The sequence below is a fragment of the Danio rerio genome, chromosome 1 (genome assembly GCF_052040795.2).
Source record: "Danio rerio strain M-AB ecotype USA chromosome 1, GRCz13ab, whole genome shotgun sequence".
In the NCBI taxonomy this organism is placed as follows: Eukaryota; Metazoa; Chordata; class Actinopteri; order Cypriniformes; family Danionidae; genus Danio; species Danio rerio.
Genome location: NC_141021.1, coordinates 61,534,071 through 61,561,292, shown reverse-complemented (window position 1 = coordinate 61,561,292; position 27,222 = coordinate 61,534,071). Strand labels below are relative to the sequence as shown.

Below are 27,222 nucleotides of genomic sequence, written 5' to 3'. Positions count from 1 at the left end.
ACTCCACACCCCTCCCCCAGCAGCTGCACACAGGTGAGTGCGCGCACACGAGCAACAGCGTAGAGCGCTCCCGCGATCACGGCGGCGGAGAACCGAAAAGAACCGAGCGAAACCGGACATGAGACTCGATTCCCTGAGGGCGGAGTGAGCAGACCGGCGGCGTGGAGCACCGGAGACCGCAAGCGTGACCGTGAGTACTGATGCTTTCATTCCTGACACGAAAACCGAGGAGTTCCGCGCGCATAGTTTCGCGCGCATTCCACAGATTTACGACTCTAAACTTTTCTTAGTTGAGTCGCGGAGGAGCAACGAGTGTTTCTCGGTGTGTTGTGTGTGTTTGCTGTGTGTTGTGTGTAGTTGAGGTGTGTTTAGTGAGTGTTCGCGCGACGCACCCAGAATACTGCTGTTCCTGATCTTAACTTACTCACACACTTATACGCGCGCGCACACACACACACACACACTCTCACACACACACTTTTACAATTCACACCTATGACCATAAACCCGGGCGCTTCCTCACACAGCTCAGCCTTGAGAATGAGAACACACTCAAGACTTTATTTCTCTACCTGTGTTCACTGCAGTGGTTGAAGCACGACGGCCGCAGCCGCTCATCAGCTGAGTGTTGTTTCGCTTTAGGAGTTGCAGAGATCTGCTGTGGGCGTTTATCACCGGTTTATGAGTGTGTTGCTCTTATAAATAAAATAGAAATATTGTTGGTCTCATACACAGTACGCTATACAGTAAAACACTTCAACAGCTGCCTGTGACCTTAAAAAACACCAATAATATTAATGAGAATGTAAATTATGGAGAATTACAACACCAAGAGTTTTAGATATATAAATACAAGAAAATAACATAACATATAATAGATTTAAAACTAAGCAGGGCCAGAAATTTGCCATTTCTACACAGAATTTTGTTTAAAATTATAATTAAATGTCTTTATCAGGAATGATTTTGGGAACTGAAAACTTTAAAACATAAATACATACATACACACATATATATATATATATATATATATATATATATATATATATATATATATATATATATATATATATATATATATGTGTGTGTGTGTGTGTGTGTGTGTGTGTGTGTGTGTGTGTGTTTTTTTTGCAAAAATGCAAATTTAAGTAGATTCACAGGTTTAGTAAACGAAGCAAATCTCTCATATAATATCTCTAATAACAGACAATATGACTTTATAAATCTGTATTTAACATAAACCTTATAAACATTTGCATATTAGTTGATTATATCACTCATTTACACACACAAACTCACTCACTCACTTGCTCATTCACACTCACAGAAGGCCACCATAACTTTGTTTTTCACAGTGTGTGTGTGTGTGTGTGTGTGTGTGTGTGTGTGTGTGTGTGTGTGTGTGTGTGTGTGTGTGTGTGTGTGTGTGTGTTGGTGGAAACTCTTGTTCAGAAGTGTGAAATCTGCTGAAGGATGTTTACTGTGAAACAGCTTTAGCTTCATGTTGAGCTTCAGTTTAGTGCTGTTAAATGGCTGATCACAACTAATCACATACAGAACTAAAGTGTGTGTGTGTGTGTGTGTGTGTGTGTGTGTGTGTGTGTGTGTGTGTGTGTGTGTCTGTCTGTATATTGTTTCTCAACAGTAATAATGTCAGATTGTCATTAACTGCAGCAGGGTAATCCAGCATCAGTCAGTCAGTAAGGCATGATGATCTGCTGTCACGGCTCTTCAGTCAACACGTGTGATATAATGAAGTCAATGGAGCAGAATATGAGTCAAAATAAGATTAATCAGCAGAAATCATCACACCTGCTGAAACACAGAGAACGATGAGGACAAATTAAGTCTCAGTATCAGCCCAGAGCGGAGGAAACCGATCCAGCAGCACTCATGGGTTAAAGATAATAATGTAGAAAATTAAGTTTGAGTGATTATCAGAACAATAAACACATTAAAGCTGTCTGGAGATGCTCAGAATGGCCACATCAGTAAATCTCCCGTGTGTCTGTATATATGCTGTATGTAGAGCTCACACACACACACACACACACACTCTTGCTTCTCGCTCAGTCTCTCACACACGCCTCCGCTTTGGGGACTGATTTGGTTTTTATGGTCGGTGTTGAAACTTCCCTTTGACGCTGTTTTTATTATTATTAGAGAAGGGCGCTGTATAACTGCAGCTTAACTGTGTTTATATACTGCCCACCCTGTACACTAGAGACAACATATCTCGAGTATATGTTGTAGGGCTGAACAATGTATTGTTTGAGCATCGATATCGCAGTGTGTGTGTCACATCGCAGGATCAGACTGTTCATTAAAGATCACTCAATAATGAAGTGATTAACTATCAGTATTATTCATTATTTCCACACTGATGTCTGTGCTGTTTTACATTCGATTGTTCGTTTGCTCTACTTGAATACTGTCTACTGTTCATTTATTAATTTTTGCTGGTAATTGATGCAGATTCACTGGATAGAAAAAGACTTGCTCATCTCAGTCAATCTGAATCCATGATCTTTCCAAATAGAGCTGTTCAAATCATCAAATCCAATTATATTCATATCGCAGCACAGCAAAATATCACAATGTCAGATTTGTCCAATATGGTGCAGCCCTAATTCAAGCAATACAAGCATAATTACACAAGATGACTATTCATTTTAATTGTGTGATTTATATTTTAATTTTTTTAATGAGCGCATCTGCATAAAATTGCACAGAAATATAGAAAATAAAGTGAAGTAAAGCACAGATGAAAACAGCAGAACAAATATAAGAACTGAGTGAAGGGTTTTCTGTGGTGTCTAACAGTATTGAGAGACAGAAATTCAATAATCGTATGCTCAATAACTCTGCGTAGTCTTCACTGTATAAATAAACACAGCTAGTCTTTGTTAAGCAGCAGAGTTTATAGTTTCTGGTGTCCATTTGGTTTAAATTAGCTGGACATGGGTGAGCCGGACAGGATTGTGTGATATTGGTTAATCTGACACTGCCATGTTTTGTGTTTCTGTGATTTATATAATTTTGATTTGGATATAATTTCCTGAGATCTTAATTTTACATTGATCTGGAGTGTTTACGCATGAAATAAAAAGACACAAGCATAATTGATTACATTAGGAGCAACACACACAAATGAAGTAGACGGTGCTTTATTGATTTCTCAAGGCTCTAACAGTATTAAGGGTAGGACTGTGCGATTAATCGAAATCCACCCGCAATCACGATTTCAAACATTGCGATTAGCGATTAATGAAAAGTCCTGGTTTTAAAACATTTTCTGCAAAACCGTTCCTGGGGTATGAGTATGATTTTTTATTTACTTTTTTTGTTTGTTTTTAGGACAGCAGTATCTCCAGCAGAAACATATCTGAAGATGCGTGTTAACTTGTAAAGGAATCAGTGTTTCTGAAACTAATGAAGACAGCAGAAGATATTGACTCATTTCAGTTATTCAGTCTGACATGCTCACTGCTGCAAAATACTAAAAATCTTTCAAAAAATAGAATATTTAGTTTTCAAAGGGGGAAAAGTTTTTGTTTTTTACTCAGACATTTATAAAGAGTATATTCAACAGCTGTAAACACAAAACCGAGATACCGTGAATCCCTGATACTTTTGTCCAAGCTTATCATCCCGTCAGAATCTCATATTGTATTATATTTATAAAGCACATTTAGAGACAGACACAAGACTGACCAAAGCGCTGTACCCAAGACGGAGGAAGATCAGGGCCGGATTAACCAATGGCCCAGGGGCCCCATGCGCACTAGGGGCCCCTGCGAGGGGGGAGAAAAAAAGACTATTTCGGAGTGTCTTTTTAGGCTAATTGCAAATAGCGCACCTAGTTGGAATAAGCTATTCAGGGTTTACGTCCATCGATGCCTGATTGATAGAGACAATATGAGTAAAGAGCTCAGTGGCGCACATCATAAAGCGCACAGCACCCTCTTTTGACGCGATTAATCATAAACTTGGTTCGAATCCACCATCAGCTGAACTCGTGCTACTTTTTTTTTCTCCCCATTACCATCAGATTATCAGATTGGAAATATATTTATTTTTAACAAGAAGGAAACATTTTTTTTAAATAATGCAAATGTGATATAAAGTCACAAGTGTCTCGTGGGTATTTCATAATGTTTAGCCTTATTATAGCTGCCTCCCTCTCTGCAAAAACTATATTGCTCAGACAACTGTATTTCCTCTGAAAAAAATAGCTGTTACATATTAATATTATTATTATATTTAAATTGCCTTTCTTTCTTTAACTAAACAGAATGCTGTAATTGGTCAAGCATGGAAACGTCAGTTTTGTAATAACCCGCACTAAACTGAGCGGACTGTAGTGTAGCGTTAGTATTTAGTATTATAGTCATAGATCAAAAATGAGTGGACAAGTGGATTTAGCAAATGCGAGAGAAAGAGGAGAGGAGGCATCTTTATTGAGGCATTTTCCATACACACCATCTTTAAACAGACCCGTGATCAGGAGAATGAGGGTACAGAAGAAGACGTTATGGTAACATTAAATAGGTAGCTAGCATTAACCAGGCGGAGGAGGCTAACGGCAGCGCAGCGCGGACTGGATTCATCGTGTGAGAGACAGACAGAAAAGGAGAGAGAGAGGGAGAGAGAGAGAGAATGGCCCTGAAGAGGAGAGACGTGAGAGAAGAGGTATAGTGTGTGTGATTTCGGATACTTTTAGGTTTAAGTCTTCATCACGAGAAGAGTAGAGAAAATACAGGGAAAATAGGAGAGAAACAGTAAATCATTAATAAGTGTGTGTATTATGAAAGACTCCGATTCATAGAACTGGATTAGAGAAGCATTGTGTGTTATATGCCATGCCAATATTATGCTTTATAAGTTTGTAAAAGCAATACATTAAAATACCATTTTAATATATATATATATATATATATATATATATATATATATATATATATATATATATATATATATATATATATATATATATATATATATTATAGTTTTATAAATACTAGTTTTATTAGTATTTTTATTCAATACTTTGAAAAATAAGTTAAATCTTTGTAGACTATAAATACATATGTACTTTATATAATTATTTGAATATGTGGGCAACAAATTATAGATTCATTATATTTAAAAAATTAATGTATTATTCTTATTTTTTTAATTCAACTATAGGGGTGCGGCCAGGTAGGGGGCCTTACAAGACAATGTGCCCAGGGGCCCCTGAGTTCTTAATCCGGGCCTGAGGAAGATATAGAGACAATTATCAGAACATGGAGAGAAATAAAGCAATCAACAACACTAATATAACAATAATGTAATATTGAAAAGCCAAACTGAACAGGTAGATTTATTACAGATACTTAATAATAGACAGTGATTCAAAGATGTCCTAAAACTGTTCAACAGCACCCATTCCTTATATGATCCGCTTCAAATGTTGTGAAAAATATCATTCTTCTTTGTTGAAGCTACATAATTTTCTCATATCCAGATCGTGGGAGGATGATGATTGTGAAAGAGCTGTTCAAGTAAACCCGAGTCGAGTGTTCACTGTGGCTCCTCTGCATCTGCTCTTCAGTAGAGCCGAGCTGTGTTTGATTAGGACTGAACTGTGGTGAAGCTGCGCTGCTCTACTGTCAGTCACAGCTAGCTGACGTGTCTATTGCGGTATATAAATAAGCGTGCGTGTGTGTGGTGTAAATACCAGATCTCACCATCACACACTGACACACAGATCAGTATTGTGGAAAGCATTATAGAAGCAAATCAGTTGACTATCCACTGCATTCCTCAGTGTGGCCTCACAGCTTGAAGGCTGCTAGTTTGAGTCTCGGCTGGGTCAGTTGGTGTTTCTGTGTGGAGTTTGCATGTTCTCCCTGTGTTGGTGTGGGTTTCCTCCGGGTGCTCTGGTTTCCCCCACAGTCCAAACACATGCGCTATAGGGGAACTGATCAACTACACTGGCCGTAGTGTATGAGTGTGTCTGTGTTTTGGGTGTTTCCCAGTACTGGGTTGCAGCTGGAAGGGCATCCACTGTGTAAAACGTGCTAAAATAGTTGTCAGTTCATTCTGCTGTGGCGACCCCTGATGAATAAGTGACTAAGCTGAAGGAAACGAGTGAATGTATTCCTCTCTTAAAGAGACAGTTCAGCAATACATGCAGATTCTGTCATTATTATTTACTCATCCTTCACTTAATTGCTCACTTACAAACCTTTATGAGTGTCTGTATTCTGTTGAACACTGAAGGAGATATTTTGAAGAATGTTACAAGCCTGTAACTACTGACCTCCATAGTGTTTCACAGTGTACTGTTCAACAGAAGCAAGAAATAAGGATTATTACCGTGTAATGGAGGGTAAACCGTAAGTAAATGTCATTTTTGTGGGAACTGACCCTTCAAGTGTGTTCTAATGAGATTGTTTTGCTTTCAGGATATTCACAGAAGTTTTGTTCAGAGTTGTTTCGGTCTTTAAATAGTCACACAGCTGTTTGCTTGTGTTTTATAGTGTTTTAGCTTGTAGTAACTTGTTCGTCATGAAGGTAGTCCAGGAAGCTGGCAGCATTTCTACATCAGTGACTGTGCTTTAGCGCTTGCGTTAAATAAAGTTGTGTAACGTGGTTTTATACGCACTGAAAGTGTATTCGATGCATGAATAATTCATTATTTAATGACGTTAGTCTAATTAATTGATCTAATATGAATGAAATCTTCATTTTTATTCAACGTTAAATTTATATCCAGATTAGACCACATGTTCAGTCTGAGCTCTGCTTATCAAAGAAATGTAGAATTATTATTAAAAAGTTAAATGGGACAAATTAAATATATATATATATATATATATATATATATATATATATATATATATATATATATATATATATATATATATATAAATATATATATATATATATATATAAATATATATATATATATATATATATATATATATATATATATATATATATATATATATATATATATATATAATATATATATATATATATATATATATATATATATATATATATATATATATATTTATATATATATATATATTTATATATATATATATATATATATATATATATATATATATATATATATATATATATTTATATATATATATATATATATATATAAATATATATATATATATATATATATATATATATATATATATATATAAATATATATATATATATAAATATATATATATATATATATATATATATATATATTTATATATAAATATATATAAATATATATATATATATAAATATATATATATATATATATATATATATATATTTATATATAAATATATATATATATATATATATATATATATATATATATATATATATATATATATATATATATATAAATATATATATATATATATATATATATATATATATATATATATATATATATATATATATATATATATATATATATATATATATATATATATATATATATATATATATATATATATATATAAAAATATATAAATATATATATATATATATATTGACTATTCTAATAAACTATTGTTAAACTTTGTTTTTAGTGGCTGTTAATAGTCATCTTTATAATGAAAACATGAAGTATAGCAGACAGATTGAGGGTGTTGTTGGTTTGTGCTGCTGTTGTGTTGTCTCAGAGGCTTTGAGCAGTTGTCTCGACTCATGCATGATTGCAACACAAGACTGATGATAATCTGCGTTTGGGTGGAGTTACTGCTCTAATGTCTCATTTCCGGGATGATTAACAGCTGTGTCGTCCAGTCAGCTTGCAGATGAGCTGCTCGTCAGGCTGTGATTGGTTGAGATGCACTAGAGCTGCTGTTTGCCTGTCTGTGATTGGTCGAGATGCACTAGAGCTGCTGTTTGCCTGTCTGTGATTGGTCGAGATGAGCTGGAGCTGCTGTTTGCCTGCCTGTGATTGGTTGAGATGCACTGGAGCTGCTGTTTGCCTGTCTGTGATTGGTCGAGATGCACTAGAGCTGCTGTTTGCCTGTCTGTGATTGGTTGAGATGAGCTGGAGCTGCTGTTTGCCTGTCTGTGATTGGTTGAGATGAGCTGGAGCTGCTGTTTGCCTCTTTGTGATTGGTCGAGATGAGCTGGAGCTGCTGTTTGCCTGTCTGTGATTGGTCGAGATGCACTAGAGCTGCTGTTTGCCTGTCTGTGATTGGTTGAGATGAGCTGGAGCTGCTGTTTGCCTGTCTGTGATTGGTCGAGATGCACTAGAGCTGCTGTTTGCCTGTCTGTGATTGGTTGAGATGCACTAGACCTGCTGTTTGCCTGTCTGTGATTGGTGGAGATGAGCTGGAGCTGCTGTTTGCCTGTCTGTGATTGGTCGAGATGCACTAGAGCTGCTGTTTGCCTGTCTGTGATTGGTCGAGATGAGCTGGAGCTGCTGTTTGCCTGTCTGTGATTGGTCGAGATGAGCTGGAGCTGCTGTTTGCCTGTCTGTGATTGGTTGACATGCACTGGAGCTGCTGTTTGCCTGTCTGTGATTGGTCGAGATGCACTAGACCTGCTGTTTGCCTGTCTGTGATTGGTTGAGATGCACTAGAGGTGCTGTTTGCCTGTCTGTGATTGGTCGAGATGAGCTGGAGCTGCTGTTTGCCTGTCTGTGATTGGTCGAGATGCACTAGAGCTGCTGTTTGCCTGTCTGTGATTGGTCGAGATGCACTAGAGCTGCTGTTTGCCTGTCTGTGATTGGTCGAGATGAGCTGGAGCTGCTGTTTGCCTGTCTGTGATTGGTTGAGATGCACTGGAGCTGCTGTTTGCCTGTCTGTGATTGGTCGAGATGCACTAGAGGTGCTGTTTGCCTGTCTGTGATTGGTCGAGATGAGCTGGAGCTGCTCTTTGCCTGTCTGTGATTGGCGGAGATGCACTAGAGCTGCTGTTTGCCTGTCTGTGATTGGTCGAGATGAGCTGGAGCTGCTGTTTGCCTGTCTGTGATTGGCGGAGATGCACTAGAGCTGCTGTTTGCCTGTCTGTGATTGGTCGAGATGAGCTGGAGCTGCTGTTTGCCTGTCTGTAATTGGCGGAGATGCACTAGAGCTGCTGTTTGCCTGTCTGTGATTGGTCGAGATGAGCTGGAGCTGCTGTTTGCCTGTCTGTGATTGGTCGAGATGAGCTGGAGCTGCTGTTTGCCTGTCTGTAATTGGCGGAGATGCACTAGAGCTGCTGTTTGCCTGTCTGTGATTGGTCGAGATGAGCTGGAGCTGCTGTTTGCCTGTCTGTGATTGGCCAGATTGATTGCATGGATTTTTGTCATAATTAAAAAAGCAGCACTCCTAAACTTTTTATTTATTTATTTTTTCATTTCACTCCCCGTAAGCTGTAGGTTCTACTATTTTTAAATTTGATCAGTCGTGAGATATTATGACACAGATAAATCCTATATTGATGTATTTTCTATATCAGCACAACATTCCATATCATGCCGTTGCCGATGTTTACATTTCAAGCCAATATGGACCAATTTATTAAGCCTTTAAAATAATAAAACATATCTTAATGCTGAAAAAGTGTGCGAATAATTATGTCTTTTCTCATGACATGACCTGGACGGGTTCTTGTGATATTTAATAGTGTGAAATAAGCTCAATAGCAGTGATTAATCCACGTGTGATATTCTCCTTGTAGGTCAGACTGAGGGATCCAGCAGACTCGAGACTCCATATCCAATCACTGACCTCTGAGACGTGAAGCCCTGACCCCTTCAGCTCAGCCAATCAGACGCCTCTCCTCCACCATGGTTTGCTACAACAACGAGACCGTGGTTTTCTTCTACAGCATCAGCCATAAGAACATCAGCGATACGTGGGGGACTAAAGCGAAGGCGGTGGTGGGTATGGGGCTGCTGGTCAGTGTTTTTGTCATCTTCACCAACATCCTGGTGATGGCGGCCATCTTCATGAACCGCCGCTTTCACTACCCCATTTATTACCTGCTGGGGAACCTGGCGGCGGCAGATCTGTTCGCCGGGACGTCCTACATGTATCTGATGTTCCACACCGGGCCCTGGACCGCCAAGCTCACCACATACCAGTGGTTCGTGCGGCAGGTACGACTCTGAGTGTGTCTGTGTGCATTTTTATTATGTTTAAGTACACCAATTATGCAAAAAAAATTGTCAGTGTGTGAGTATCTCCAGCACCTCTAGTGCTCAGCAGTACTGAACTGTGTTTGTTCTGATCAGACTTGATGCAGAAACACTGGGATTGACATTCTCCCTTTGTACGTGTCATCAGAGGGGGAAAGCCCCGCCCACTAGTGCCCATCATCTCTCCATCTCATTAGCATGTCCAGCAGGCCTGAGTGAGAAGCAGCTGTCTGTCCATTAGCCATTAGAGTGTTTGAGCTGCTGAAGATGATGTCAGCATAGACTAAGAGGATTATAGATGTGGAGTTCTAGATGAACAGAGACAGGAGCAACATAGACTGACACACTAGCGTCTGTAGCTCCGCCCTCTTTTGAAAAGAGCACAATCTCATTTGCATTTAAAGCGACAGTCGCCAAAACACCACAATTAGCATCAAAGCCTGAAAGGGTCCGTTTCAGAGAGCTGGAGAACATTATCTGCGTGCTCAGCTCAAACTCACACACACACACACACACACACACACACACACTGAAGACACAGCAGAGACGCATTATACATCTTGCACAAGGGAGCAGAATAGGTGTCCTTTAAACCATTTATTATGTAATGATACTGCAATAAACAGATAAAAATTAATTTCCGATAATAATAACTTTAATTCAGACTAAAAAACTGCAAACATGTAGTCTTTAAAACACTATAGCTGAGTGTAGACCTGATATGCAGATATTCTGACTCTGATTGGCTGTTGTCATTGTCCTGCCAGTAGTGTTTATTTTCTACAGCATTGAGCTGCACCAGCCAATAGCAGAACAGTAGTTACTATGGAGGCGGAGCTAAATATAGCATGGCCCCATCTGATTGGTCAAATTTAGATGAACGACCAAAGCATAAAATAAATGTATTTTATCACACACGTCTGTGATGTGTGTGTGTGTGTGTGTGTGTGTGTTGCGTACGCTGTTAGAGATAGTAATGATAATTTTGTGATTATATTGTGCAGTTTACTGTTCATCCAGCAGAATAAAATGTGACTAAGACTGAAAGCTTCTTGTGATTTAAATAGTACAAAATAAACGGAGTATTGTCAAATAACACCCTCTGTTTAGCAGACTGTGTGTTGGACTGTAAAGCTGGAGTCCGAGCCGCTCCTACATCAGCAGATTAACAGTGAGTGTGTGTAGGTCCAGTGAGCTTCAACACTCCAGATCTCTGCAGTTTTTATTTCCTTCAGTTGTTTTGGAAAATCAGGAAGAACCATGAAGACTAGATAAAGAGGAGTGAGGGCTGCTGTTCGTCCTGTCAGACACAGCCGAAATCAGTGCGGTTGACAGACAGGAAGTGCTGCATGCTTCCTGTTTCCTGCAAAGCATTCTGGGCAAGACCTGCTCATAAGATGCTTAAAGTGTGTTCATATTTCTACAGTTTTGAGGTGGTCTTGTTAGTCTTTTACTTTGTCCTGTTCTTCTTCAGCATTAAGAATTGTGAGATTTCATGGTTATTGTTATTAAACCTTATTTACAGGAGAATAAAGCGATCTGTATGTTAGGGCTGGACGATTAATCGAGAAGTAATTGAAATCCACATTCGTTTCTGATGCATCGAGCTTGTCTTAAGGTTACCGAGAACCTGGCTCTTTCATCTACAAAGATGTGTTTCGGTTATGAAGTGATTTAAAATCCAAAATTCATCAGCGTATCACTCGAATGTCAGCTCATAGACAAACCAGCTGATGCTATGCTAGTGTTGTTGACTCTGCTCTTCTTCTGTGGTGTTCAGGGTCTAATCGACACCAGCTTGACGGCGTCCGTCTTTAACCTGATGGCCATCGCGCTGGAGCGCCACCAGACCATCTTCACCATGCAGCTGCACAGTAAGATGACCAACCACCGGGTGGTGCTGCTGATCCTGGGCATCTGGACAGTGGCCATCATCATGGGTCTGGTGCCCGCTATGGGCTGGAACTGCATGTGTGACATCGGGAACTGCTCCACAATGGCGCCGCTCTACAGCCGCAGCTATCTGGTGTTCTGGGCCGCCATCAACCTGCTGACCTTCACCGTGATGGTGGCCGTCTACACGCGCATCTTCATTTACGTGCGGCGCAAGAGCCAGCGCATGAGCCAGCACACCTCGCAGGTCAAACACAAGGAGACGGTGGTCAACCTGATGAAGACCGTCGTCATGATCCTCGGTAAGACTGTCGCTAGTGATGCTGCGTAGGGCTGTGCGGGTCATCTAGATTCAGCTTCCATTTTAGATTCAGTAATTACGAAAAACATTAATCGAGATAAAAATGATTATTGAGTCATATCCAGACAGAATCTGCAGACATTTCTTGCTATTTCTGCCCAAAAATGTTTTTAAAAATCTGCGGATTTATGCGGAATGATTTTAGGAGTATCATAACTAAAAACTTAATATATAAAATAATAAAAATGTAATCTTTATTTAATGTTTACAATGCAAATCCAATTAGATCCAGTTATTTGGTAAACAAAGCAAGTCTCTCAAATAATAAATTTACTGAAAGACAGAAATATTACTTTATAAACGTTTTAATATTATTATTATTATGTTACCATAATATTAGCGAAATTAATTTAAAAACTGAATAAATTTAAATTTACAAATATTTACACAAGTAAACACAGACTAAATGTGCGCAGATTCTGTGTGGACCTGTAAGGTTTCTATCGCACCTCCAAGGATCGTTAAATTTCACAATTCTTAATACTGAAGCAAATTGGTACAAAAAAAATAAAAATAATAGTGAGCACATGTTATAAGTTATGTGGCATAGCATGCCGTATTATCTGATAACTGTAAAAAAATAATTACAAAAGGCAATTGACTATAAGCCACAAAAAACAAAACTATAATACAATATATCTATCAGCTGAGTGCAGCAGCTTGAATAAGCGGAGGTGATGTGACGGCGAGCAGCAGACGTGGCTATCACTCTCGTGGCCACGCCCCCTTAATTAAAAATGAAACAGATGAGTTAAAAAATTCAACCCCTCCCAGTTGTTGTGAAGAGTAATATTAGCTATATACACCCTCCGAAAAAAATGTAACATGCTTTGTTTTTTTGCTGTACAGTTGCACATTTTAGCATTAAAGTCAATGGAAATGTGCTCCGTGTTGGAGCAGCCCCCCAGTGGCCGGAAGATAAACTGCAGATTCAGTTATATCTGAAATCTCCTACTACTAGAGTATGCACTACAGTAGAGTTTGAGTTTAATACACAACAAAAAGTGTGTTCTACGTAGTGTGTGTATATAGTGTAAATCTACCCCTGTCAGTGGCTTTGTTTCACTCAGATTCTTGAATTTTCTCATGGTGCATTATGGGATAGCGTAGCGTTCATCAGATGCGCACTTCAGAATTTTGCCGGAAGTAGTAGGGCAAACGGGAACTTCTCGCGTACTGTTTCTACAATACTGTGATTTCAGACACTACTCACTCACAGACTGTTCTTCACACACTATACAGTAGGGAAGTGTGTGAGTTGAGACGCAGCCTCAGATTATGCTCATTTTAAGTTGTCACATCTAATTCAGACAGCTGAAAACACATGAAGGTGCTGCTTGGAGTCTTTGTGACTCTCAGCGGTGTGGATAATAGTAGATAACATACACACACACACACACACACACACACACAGTGATGATGATAAACGGTGGCGGCGGAGCTGCGCCTGTCTGTACTCGTCTAACCGGACCTGCGTGTTTCTCTTTCTGTGTCAGAGATAGAGATAGTGTGTGTGTGTGTGTGTGTGTGTGTGTGTGTGTGTGTGTGTGTGTGTGTGTGTGTGTGTGTGTGTGTGTGTGTGTGTGTGTTCATGTCCTGACAGAGAGCTAAACGTCACGCCTGCTTACACACACACACACACACACTTGCACTATGACCCACTTTGACCCACTTTTTGCGTGCACTTCCATTTCATATGATGCAGACACAAACACACACACTCGCACACAAAAACACAAACAACACTACCTCACACAAACACTACACACTCGCAGACATGCACTGAAGACACACACACACACACACACACACACACACACACACACACACACACAAACTGATAAAGTTCATGCAAACTCCTAATGTGTAAAGACAGGAGATATATCACACACACACACACACATATCTCTTTTTGGCTTTTTGGCTGTCTCTTCCTCTCAGCTGAAGGACACGCCTCTTCAGAGTCACATGATCAGCAGCTCATTTGCATAAGTTTCATTATTGTTGATCTATAAGTGTAGGAGTGCTTCTGCACCGCGAGAGAAAACCCACACACACATACACACACACACACACACACGCTGACCCACATGAACACTCGTACGCTGAGCAGTTTTTCTAGTTGTGGTAATAATATTCTAATATGTAATAAAGCGATATATTAATGTTTATTAATCAGCAGATTTAATTGCAGATGATTTATAAAGATTAACAGGTGCCACTGTACAGTACTGCCTCATTATTCAATATTACTGTAAAACACAACATTTAGTTATTAGATTTATCATCCAAAATGGCTGCAATTGACTTGGCTTAGCATCACATGATAAAGTAAGAGTAATAAAGGCTTTACAGTGATTTCATTAGCACTTTAGCCTGTTTTCATTTATTTATAACAGAGATGCCCAAACTAAGACCCGCAGGTCACAGATGCTCCATGATAAGCTTTGATGTGCCCACCATCCCATCTGAGAGGAGAACGATGCGATGGTTTAGAGATTTATTTTATTGTTTAACTACAAAAAACACGGCTAACCGAGATTAAATGTTTAGATTTAAATGCTGTAATGTGGTTTACAATGTACCTGCGGTCTCCTGACGGATAGAGGATGATGCAGAGAAAAGCCAGGTTCTGCCAGTTATTCACCACTGAACTCCTCTGTGTTATAAACCTGATGTGTTTATTGCTATAAGTTATGACAGAAAGTTGTACTTTTTAAACAGTGCATAAAAAACGTCAACTTTCAACTGTATTTTCGGCCCACGGCTCTCAATGATGTTTAGTTTTTGGCTCTTCATACGAAAAAGTTTGGGCAACCCCCAAACTTAAGATAATTAACATATTATGTTAATGAGCAACAGACTCCATACACACCAGTCATACATTTGTCAAACAGCAGTCTCGCACACACACTCAAGCACACAGCTTGATTTCATATTTACACACGCACACACACACACACACACACACTTCCAGAGAAACAGATCCTTCAGTAGACGCAGTGCTAACATGTTTGTCCACATTTCTGTCGTGTTTTAACAAGTTGCGAGCATGTTTAGCACAGGCCTTGAAGAGTTAACAGGTTTTGACATGCTGTTGACACGGCTGCAGCAAGTTACTACATCATTACACACGTCATTAACAATATGAAAGCAACTCTTCAGTGCCAAAACATGTTAAAGGCACAGTTCAGCACTAAATAAATGTTTACTCCTATAACGGCGCAGCTCTGCTGAATGCTGGACTCTGATTGGCTGATGGTCACTCTCAGGGGTTTGGTTATTGTCAGATAAAGGCACAGCTAAAGTAGTTCCGGCAGGTTTAGTGCGCATTACAGCTCCATATCACTCTAATGATTTTTGCACATTTTTTATTTATGGAATGGTTCAAAAATAATTATTTCTGGTGCAAGAAAAAGAAAAGTTAAGGATTAAATAGAATTAAATATGAGGTGTTTGTGTGTGTATGTGTGTGTTTAGGCTGTTTCGTGGTGTGCTGGACTCCAGGTATGGTGCTGCTGCTGCTGGACGGGCTCTGCCGCTCCTGTGATGTTCTGACCTATGAGAAGTTCTTCCTGGTTCTGGCCGAGAGCAACTCCTTAATGAACCCCATCATCTACTCGTACCGGGACAAAGACATGCGGGACACCTTCAAGCGGATCCTGTGCCTGTGCTGCCGGTCCAAGCAGAGCGAGGAGCACTCGGGCGTGCGCTTCAACACCCTGGAGCAGGAGGTACTGTCCGACAGCGACGCCACAGCGCCACGCACTAGCCAGCAGCAGAACAGCGTCCGGCCGCCGCTCAAACGCCCGCTCTAGCACAGACCATAGACATGTGCTGGAAACAACAGCCGGTCAGGGTGCGATGATGACCACGGCCACACCCCCACAGGCCACGCCCCTTTATACATAAGCTAGATTTACTTCACACGCCTCCTTACTGCTACCCATAAACCAACAGGACTCTATCATTAGATAGGGCTCTCTTTGTTATCTAAAAACCAACAAGACTCCGCCCCTCTAATTAGACACACCCCTTTTGGCTATCTTTTAACCGACAGATCTTTGCTCCTCTATATTTAGACACACCAACTATCAGGACTCCACCTCTCTATAATTAATACACATGCCTCTCAATGCTGATTGGCTACAGGTGCACATGTCTATCATTAGACACACCCCTTATGGCTACCCATAAACCAACTCAACTCCGTCTCTTTCATTAGACACACCCCTTATGGCTACTCAAAAAACATGACTCCGCCCCTCTATCTTTAGATACACCCTTTGACTATCAAACCAACTATCAGGACTCTATCATTACTATACAAGCCCCTTAATGCTGATTGGCTACAGGTGCATGTCTATCATTAGATATCCCCCTTATAGCTAGCCATAAACCAACATGACTCCGCCCTCTATCATTAGACACGCCTCTTACAGCTCTCCCTAAAACAGTATGACTCCACCCCTCTTTTATTAGACACGCCTCTTACAGCTCTTCCTAAAACAGTATGACTCCACCCCTCTATCATTAGACACGCCTCCTATAGCGCTCCCTAAAACAGTATGACTCCACCCCTGTATCATTAGACACGCCTCTTACAGCTCTCCCTAAAACAGTATGACTCCACCCCTCTATCATTAGACACGCCTCTTATAGCTCTCCCTAAAACAGTATGACTCCACCCCTCAATCATTAGACACGCCCCTTGTGGCTAGCCATGAACCAACATGACTGCCCCTTTATCATTAGACACGCCCCTTACTGCCTTCCCTAAGACAGTATGACTCCACCCCTCTATTAGACACGCCCCTTGTGGCTAGCCATAAACCAACATGACCTCCTCTTTATCATTAGACACGCCCCTTACTGCCTTCCCTAAAACAGTATGACTCCACCCCTCTATCATTAGACACGCCCCTTACTGCCTTCCATAAAACAGTATGACTCCACCCCTCTATCATTAGACACGCCCCTTGTGGCTTGCCATAAACCAACAAGACTGCCTCTTTATCATTAGACACGCCCCTTACTGCTTTCCCTAAAACAGTATGACTCCACCCGTTTATCATTAGACACGCCCCTTACTGCTCTCCATAAACATGACTCCACCCCTCTAGCATTAGACACGCCCCTTATTAAGTCTCCCAAACCAGCCAGCAGGACTCCGCCCTTTTGTTAGACACGCCCCTCACTGCTGATTGGCTGCAGGTGTTCTTTCCAACACTGTGGTCAGAGGCGTCTTTGTCAGTAGTGCTGAGAGCTCCGTTTAAAGGGTCAGTTCACCTCCAGAATGATGATGATGATGATTGTTTTAGTGGACCAGCAGCACTTCACATGCAGTGTCGGACATTTCATTAGTCAGACTGTGCTTTAAAACAGTAATACACCAATAATAACACACTTGATCCCTGAGCAGCCCTGTGTGTATGTTCAGTGTTGTTGAGTACCGGCACATGTCTTTTACAGCACAGATATTCTGATCCTGATGACTCTGGAGAAGCTCCGTGTCCTGAACAATGATCACAGTGAAGACATGATCTAAACTCTTTAAACAAGATCAAAAACTCAGGAAATGAGGATGAGTGAAAAATAAGCAGAAACACTCCTCACCCATCTGAAATATCAGTGTGAGCTCGTGTGTGTGTTCTGGCTTTCACTTCATATTCTGGAGTCATTTTTCAGGAACGGAGCAGTGTGTGTGTGTGTGTGTGTGTGTGTGTGTGTGTGTGTGTGTGTGTGTGTGTGTGTGTGTGTGTGTGTGTGTGTGTGTGTGTGTGTGTGTGTGTGTGTGTGTGTGTGTGTGTGTGTGTGTGTGTGTGTGTGTGTGTGTGTGTGTGTGTGTGTGTGTGTGTGTGTGTGTGTGTGTGTGTGTGTGTTTTCTCCAGTGGTGTTTCAGGAATCGAGTGTTCTGGTGTGTGTAATATAATACTAGTTTGAGTCTACATTTCTGTATAGGTTCCCATTTAAAGGGCATTTTAGCTTCTGCTTCAGCCACTAACAGCTCACACACACACACACACACACACATTCTCAGCTCTGCATTTGGCTGCTGCTTGTATCATTGACTGTGCACACATTACCAGCTCTTGCTTTGGCAGGGAACCGAACCCACAACCTTTGTGTTGCTGCCGTTATGAAGTATGCTGTGATAACATTAACATTGACTGACCTGTGTGTGTGTGTGTGTGTGTGTGTGTGTGTGTGTGTGTGTGTGTGTGTGTGTGTGTGTGTGTGTGTGTGTGTGTGTGTGTGTGTGTGTGTGTGTCTAACTGAACTAATTTAGTCTCTCTAACATTTGCTCTTTAAATCTGGTGTGTGTGTGTGTGTGTGTGTGTGTGTGTGTGTGTGTGTGTGTGTGTGTGTGTGTGTTCATTCCAGCTAGTTAGTGATGCTTAACTAGTCCTCGTTCTGGTGCTGGTCTTCTCTGTAAGTGAGTGCTCTTCAGCTTTTGTTTTGGGTTGAAGCTAGCACCCAAAGTTGAGCAAAACTGGACTGATTCTCCATTACCCGTCCTCTGGGAATGTCCTGGTGTGTAAAACAGCTATATAATAAAGTGTAGAGCTCAGTGTTTTAGTTTTAAATGGTAAAAATGATTTATAGGAGTGTTTATTTAGCAGTCATATTACACAGAATGACTTATAGTGTATGTAATAAATCAGTAGATGTCTGTGTAACGTCCTCATTTAGACAGCTAAGCAAATGTGTGTGTGTGTGTGTGTGTGTCTAATGCGTCTCTGTGTGTGTGTGTGTGTGTGCAGAGGAGACGGCGTGTGCAGCAGGAGTCGTATCTCGTATGTAGTTTTACTCCTCTTTAATCACTCCATCATTACTCACTCCTGATTGGCTGATTTTGCGTCACTAACTGCTCGGTGATTGGTCAACACTGGTGTGGGTCACATGATCACGTCAGGGTCACACACACACACCCACTGCACTAGTGGCATGCGCTGCGGTAACTAACAGCACGCTGCGTTATTCTCAGGCTCCCGCTTTAACCCTGTCCAGAATGCCCTGGGTTTGCTGATTTTTATGAGTTTTTTTTACTTTTATTGTGATTTTGTGGTTTAATTTCTGTGATCTGAAGTTTGATCTGTGATCAGTCTCATGAACCGTGTCGAATGCGCCTCATATTTCAGACACACACACACACACACACACACACACACACACACACACACACACACACACACACACACACACACGCGCGCGCGCGCATCACTGTTAGGTCACAATTGTTAACACTAATTAGCGCATAAGCTATCAATGTGCAATGTGCATAAATACATGCATATATATATATATAAATATTTACAGTTGAAGTCAGAATTATTCGCCTACTTGTTTATTTTTCCCTAATTTCTGTTACAGAGAGCAGATTTCTCCAACACATCTCTAATCATAATAGTGTTAATAACTCATCTCTAATAACTGATTTATTTTCTCTTTGTCATGATGACAGTAAATAATATTAGACTAGATATTCTTCAAGACACTTCTATACAGCTTAAAGTGACATTTAAAAGGGGTAATTAGGTTAACTAAGCAGGTTAGGGTAATTAGGCAAGTCATTGTATAATGATGGTTTGTTCTGGAGATTTTCCAAAAACAAATATAGTTTAAAGTGGCTAATAATATTGACCTTAAAATGGTGTTTAAAAAATTAAAAACTGCTTTATTTCTAGCTGAAATAAAACAATTAAGACTTTCTCCAGAAGAAAAAATATTATCAGACATACTGTGAACATTTCTGTGAACTTTATCATTTGTAAAATATTTTTAAAAGAATTTTAAAAAATCAAAGGCGGTAAATAATTCTGACTGCAAATGTGTGTGTGTATATATATGTTATATATATATGTTATACTGTTATATATATATATATATATATATATATATATATATATATATATATATATATATATATATATATATATATATATATATATATATATATATATATATACACACATACATACATTACACATATACATATATACACACACACACACACACACACACACACACACACACACACACACATCTTGCTACTCTATAATAATAATAGCCGTGTAATAATCACCATAATGTACATCCAGCCGGTGGTTATCACAGAACAAACCCAGGGGTTGAGCAGGGATGAGGACAACAGAAACGTCTGATCTAACTCCGGGAATCTGCACAGTTGTTGTAGAGTGGCAGTGCATGAACTGAGGCTAACCGATGTGGTAAAGCGTACCGTGAGCTGCGGGTGCATGTAGATGTGGAGCAGACGCACGAGTTCATCAGACTGTAGGAGGAGGAGGATGTTCATTTCTCATTATGATAAACTCAATGATGCTCGTCTGAGATTATGATTGACCCAATAAACTTTTGCCATAATGAATCATTTCAGATCAGTTTGTGATTGATTAACCCTTTCATCTGATTATAACAGACGCCTTAATTTTAATAACTAATAAAGACACACACACACACACACACACACACACACACACACACACACTGTCTAAATTTGATAATAATAGATGTGTGTGTGTGTGTGTGTGTGTGTGTGTGTGTGTGTGTCGTCTGTTGATCACTGATGGTAATAAAGCTCATGTCTGGTGAAGCGGTGTGTGTGTGTGTGTGTGTGCATGCGTGCGCTGCATTCAGAACATTTTTATCTGGAAAACACACACACACACAAACACACATATGCACAAGCCTCTCCTGCACACACAAATGTGCACACACACACACACACACACCTTTACTTACAAACACATCTCTTTCTCTCGCACACACACACCTTTTGCATGCACAAACACATTTTCTGTCTCAGACTTGCGCACACACACACACCACTTTTCTCTTACACACAGCCCCTCAATCACAGTGTGTGTGTGTGTGTGTGTGTGTGTGTGTGTGATTTCTCTGCTCTTCACATGTGGATAACTCTGTGTTTGATTATTGATGGTTCAGGATAGTTTGGTTCTTCAAAGCTCATCCAGCAGCCTGTTTTCACCTCAATCATCACTCTAATTATTATTGTGGTTATTAGAACTGACCCTTCGCTAAGCCCCGCCCTCCTTAGTTACTGTTGTTACGCCTGTCAAGCTTTCGAGCCTGGCACGTCTATTACAGTGTGCGTGCGCCGGTGTGCATGGGGTGGGGGTAGACGCTAATAAAATACAGTAAATGGGAAATTTAATAAATAATATAAATAATTCTGGTTAACTTCCGGCCACAACCATATCCGATCTAGCAACAGCCTATGCTGACCATTCAACAGAGTTCATGCACAGCCGGAGAGGAGACGGTAAAAAATAAACCAACAACCACTAATTAAACCATGACTTCTCTTGTTTTAGCCAGAAAGCCTGATAGACTAATGTTGTGCAATAAATACAGCATTACTGTCGAGGAAACACGCATGACCAGTGCTTCTACATCATTCATTCATAGAAAGAGCAGCCAGAAAGGGGAAACTGAGGGATCTGTGCTGAATATTACACTCATGACAGTGAACAGCAGCTATATCTGTCAGTGTGTTTGTGTGCTCTTTATACAGTGTATTCTAATTTGCAGTTAAGTAGATTAAATAAATAAACTGATTTGCAAATCAAAGTGTAAATAGCAGAAATGAACAAATAGATTTACCCTACCAGCAAATATAATCAGACACCAAAAATAAGAGCAGACACTAACCGGCTGTAACATCGTCACCAATGACTGCATTTGTACTGAAACAGGGATTAAAATTGTTACATTGTTGCTCTTAGGGCATTTTTTGCAGAGTCCTGCTCAGTATTCGGTGGTGTTTGACAGGGTGCACGTGACGTGTCTGAAGAGCGAGGAGAGATGAGGTGGAGAGGGGTGAGAAGGGTGTGAGACGTATTTGAGGATTGGTAGGGAGACTCTGGGATTTCTGGCAGATTATCACTCATTTGTGGGCATCCGGGAGTCTGTGTGCATTTGCAGGAGACTCTGGAAACTCCCGGGAGACTTGGGATGTCTGCTGCCCTACTTATAACTCTCTCTTCATATAGCCGTATGCCTATTACATATCTATAAAACACTGATATAGCCGGGCTCGGATCGTATCGCTTTCTCACTACAATTGATCCGCTCCAGAGTTTCAGTCGAGCCGAGACCACCTCATTCCAGCGATCTTGGACCAATTGTTTTGGCGCGGATCTGAGCGCGATTGCTGGATTCACATATGCTAAACGAACCACGCTAACTGGGCAAACGAGACTCCCAAGCGAAATTGTTGGTGTGAAAGCACTGTTACTCTCCAAAAGACAGATGAAAACATCAGTGAACTGTAGATCTGACCTGGACATGAGGCTTATACATGACTGATAAACAGCTGCGGGTGAAGTATATTGATCGCGAGTGCTCAGATTACAGTCACATCTCTGTTCTGTTGACATGTAATACAAGTATTGGTAGCTGAAACAGATGGAGATTTGAGTGTATTGTGCTGCTCCTACAGCTGTTGCGATGGCCTAAATGGAGCAGTGCTCATAATATCTGACCGGGGATCAGATTTGCACAATCCATCTGCACAGCGCTTTGGCCTGTTTCCCTCGCTCAAGCTTGACGGAGCTCCTGCGCATAGCTACGGTTGCTAAGCCACGATTGGTGTGTGGCGGTTTTTGGGTGTGGCTTAGCGAAGGGAACATTATCTTATTTGATCACGTGACCGATCTCGATTTCAGCCAATTGCTGCTCTGCTGATCCTGATATTGAGGACGGGCAGATTCACAACAAACATGAGTGCTGATCCCAGATCAGTTTATCACACGCTAGATTGAAGAACCAAATTATCAGAGGTCAGTTCAGACTGATCCGAGACCTGTTCTCAGACTGAAGGTAGAGCTGTTGTGTGTGTGTGTGTGTGTGTCAGGCTCGCAGGGCTCGGGATGCAGGAGCGCAGCAGGAGAATGGAGGACGGCTGGTGCTTCAGGAGAACAAGGAGATGCTGGAGTCCAGCGACAGCTGAAACACACTCTCCGACACACGGGCAGACTGTCAGCTGTAAATATCCTCTTCATTTTATTCAAGTTTTACTGGAGCAGCTTCTGGCCAAGATTTGGAGACCTTGACTTGAAAGTGTGTGTGACTGACGTCTGATTAAACACTCCCCTGTGTGACAGACATACACAACATTTACATTTTAATGATGTTTAAATGATGTTGGATGTGTGTGTGTGTGTGTGTGTGTGTGTGTGTGTGTGTGTGTGTGTGTGTGTGTGTTAGGGTTTTGCTGTGTTGTTCGTGTGTCATTTGAAGGAGTTGTCAGTAGTTTTTGTTGATTAAAGGTTGTGATGTTGTTGATAGTGCTGTAGTTTCATGTGTTGAGCAGTGATGGAGCCATTTCACTGTTCAGTGTGTTGAAGTGTTGGAGCGGCTCGTGCTGGCGCCTCCTGCTGGCCTGACCTGTGGAAATGCAGCACACTCAGGATAAGCATGTATTTGAATGGACTTTTCCAACATTTTGCCGTCTTTATATTGCCCTGTACCCTATAGATGCACTTTATCATCTATCATTTATTGTCTACTATGATTAAATATTATGTTATGTTCTTTTATATCTTTAAGGCTTATTTATTATGTGTTTCATTATGGGCTGCACGAGTTTTTGCTTAAAATCAGGATCAGGATTTTCTCAGGATTCCTTAGATGTAAAATTAAGGTTAACATGATTAGTCTATTATTATTTTTAATTCTCAAACAAATAGTAAAACAACACTAATAATATTAGGCCTGTGTGTCGCAGCTCTACTGTTGCTTTAAATGCTCAATATTGTACAGTCATTATAGTGGACCTGAACAGACGTTCAATATGTTAATTCACAGTAAAATGCCGACATCAGAATACAACTAATCTTCATTATAAAGATGGTTTATTAGGTTTAGCACATGTGCTTGTCATCTGTTATTGACTGTTATTAGATCATTTGTTTTAACTGGTAAACTTAGAATTTTGTCATCATCAGATTCCCTCTTGCATTATATATAGGCTAGGGCTGTTATACTGACACTGTAAACATTTATTTTCCTGCACAACACTCTCTGTTCACTATGGAAGAAAACACATGTCAGATGCTTGTCGTAATCTGAACTCTAAAATGCATATGATCATTTAAATGATGTGAGCACAGGTTTCACTTCTGAGTGCGGCTCATGGCTGCTGTCACTGTGAGAAACACACACACACACACACACATGCCAATCAAACCTCCCGTACGGTCCTCAAACGATCGCTCTGTGCAACAAACTGAACATTACTGACAACTTCATTACGTGTTATTCACAGCATATGCAGCTTCTGTTCACTGAAGTATTCGTCATGCGTGCACACGCACATTCTCTAAAGTAAACACACAGCTGGCGTTCAGCTCACATGTGATTTTATGGCCCTGAATACATCATTACATGAAGACAGATGACATTTGTGGGTGAATTTTCACTTCATCACCAAATCTGGCACGGTCTTGGTCTGTTTTAAAAATAATACTGAACGTGATGATGATAATGAGGGGAGAAAAATGGATTCATGTCAGATTAATGCATATATATATATATACTCAATCAGCATTCAACTCAGTGCAGATGTGTTGATCATCATTAAATATAGATGGTGCATTTTAATAATTCATGAGCCCAGTAATATTACAAACATGTTTGGTGTGTTTTACACAAGGTCTTAAAGCTGTTACAGAAAAACTCATTAGCCAGTGTTCAGCTGATTTCATTACTGTACCGGCAGTGCAGACCGCTTCACTGTTCCTTCAGTTTGCATGCATGTGTTTTTGATGGTGGTGTGTCTGAGGCTCACGGTGTGGCCATGTCCATACACTGATCTCTTATTACTCCACTATGCCTGGATATACCCTGAGTGTCTTTATAGGGCTTCTTTAAGGAATCTCCTCCTCCTCCTCTTCTTCATGTTGTTCAGTGGAGAGAGCGCCCTCTGGAGGCCAGTCCAGGACACAGGATTACAGAGGAGTCTACACACACACACACACACTTTATAGACCTCCACATGCTCAGAGTAACACCTGTGTGTGTGTGTGTGTGTGTGTGTGTGTGTGTAATCCTCTGTGTTAAGTATAATAAGACGCTTGTCAAATCTACATATCAGAAACGTGTGTGTGTGTGTGTGTGTGTGTGTGTGTGTGTTTATCATCTGAAACTGGTTATTCTTCATTTTAGTCGACCGTCATGTGATGAGCTGACGCTTCAGTCTGATGATAAACACTGATCTGAGATCATCTGATCTGCTTTAAACACAGCTGAGTTCTGCCAAAACTGCACGAGATTATCCTGCTTCAGTATACGAGACGCCAGATGAGGGTTAAACACTAAATCTGAGAGGAATCCAAAAGTAGTCCGATTACACTCTCTTCATTTATTATCTTTCTTTTTTTCCATTAATGCTTTTCTGTCGGTCTCTTTCGTTTTGTTCTACTTTACCTTTCCTTTCCCAGGTAGCAAATAAATCTGGCCCAGCAGGCATTCATCCGGCACTGGCGTACAGCATGTGGGCCAGACATGACCTGGGTTTGGCAGAGGTGGCCCCGTCTTTAAGGCGGCACACAATACCTGGACCAGATATCATATGTAGTATTTGGCCCAGATGCTAATAACTGATATGTGGGCCGTGTTTTGACCCACATTTAAATACATTTTTACTATGTCTGAATAAAGGGAAAAAAAATTTACCAATCAGGTCGCTTGAGAAAAAGCACACCCATAGCGCAGCTAAAAGGCAATGCTTCATTCATTAATGTCATTGCAGTTGTGACACCAACACATCTGGCCCAGTTCAGGCTCAGTTATGAGTTATTAAATTGGCTGAGACTCGGCTCAGATATGCTCCATGTGTGGCTCTTGTCTGGAAGCCAGACTTGGTTCAGTCATGTACTGTAATTCACCGCAGCATGTGGGCCAGAGCTGGGCCAGAGATGTTTTTCTCTGCGGGTTGTTTCTTTCTGTTTTTTATTTTATTCTTTCTGTGTATTTCTATTCATGATTCTATTTTCTGTCTTTTTCTTTCCGCTTCTGCTTTCATTAATTATTATTTTCTTCATCACTTTTCTCTTCCTGCTTTTCTTTCATTACTTTTTTCGGTCCCACTTCATATTAAGTGTCCTTAACTACTATGTACTTGCATCAAAAAAATAAATGCAATGTACCTACTGTGTTTATAATGTGTTTGAGAACACTTGTGGTGCTCTTGAGTTGGGATAGAGGTTGGGTTATGGACAGGTTTAGTGGTATGGGGAGGTTTAAGGGTGGGTTAGGTGTAAGGAATGGTCAGCAGTGTATTTACACATGTAATTACAGAAGTTAATAACAGATATAATCACATACAGGTTTTTAATCAAGCATAAGTACACAGTAAGTACATTGTAACAAACTATTAATTCCTGTGTAATATTAGTTAAGGCCACTTAATATAAAGTGGGACCCTTTTTCTTTTCTTTCTTGGTAATTTTCTTTTGTTTTCGTCAGTTTCTTCACTTTTGTTCGTGTCTTTCTTTTTTTTCCTGCTTTCTCTCTTTCACTATTTATCCATTTATTCCTTTTTTTGTTCATTATTAATGTTTTGCTGTGGGATTTATTTATTTTAGTTAGTTTTGTCCATTTCTGTCTTTCTCTTATTTCCTTCATTCTTTCTTTTCTTCATTGTTTTGTTCTGTCTGCTTCTTTTTCCTCTCCTTTGTTTTTTCCATTTCTTTGCTGTTTCTCCCTTGTTAATCTTTTCTGCTTTCTTTCAGATTTTTCATTTGTTTTTCATCATTCTTTCCTTTTTGTTTTATTA

General features: G+C 40.2%; 1 protein-coding gene across 1 annotated transcript; it reads left to right on the top strand.

The window, feature by feature from the left end:
• lpar2b (lysophosphatidic acid receptor 2b) lies at positions 1-23,731 on the top strand. The gene is given in 6 exon segments (NM_001320133.2): positions 1-190; positions 9,688-10,108; positions 11,928-12,342; positions 15,882-16,135; positions 19,166-19,198; positions 23,299-23,731. Coding segments are annotated over 5 exon segments (1,110 nt in total). The 5' UTR covers positions 1-190; positions 9,688-9,796; the 3' UTR covers positions 23,395-23,731.
• Positions 23,732-27,222: the final 3,491 nt, after the last annotated feature.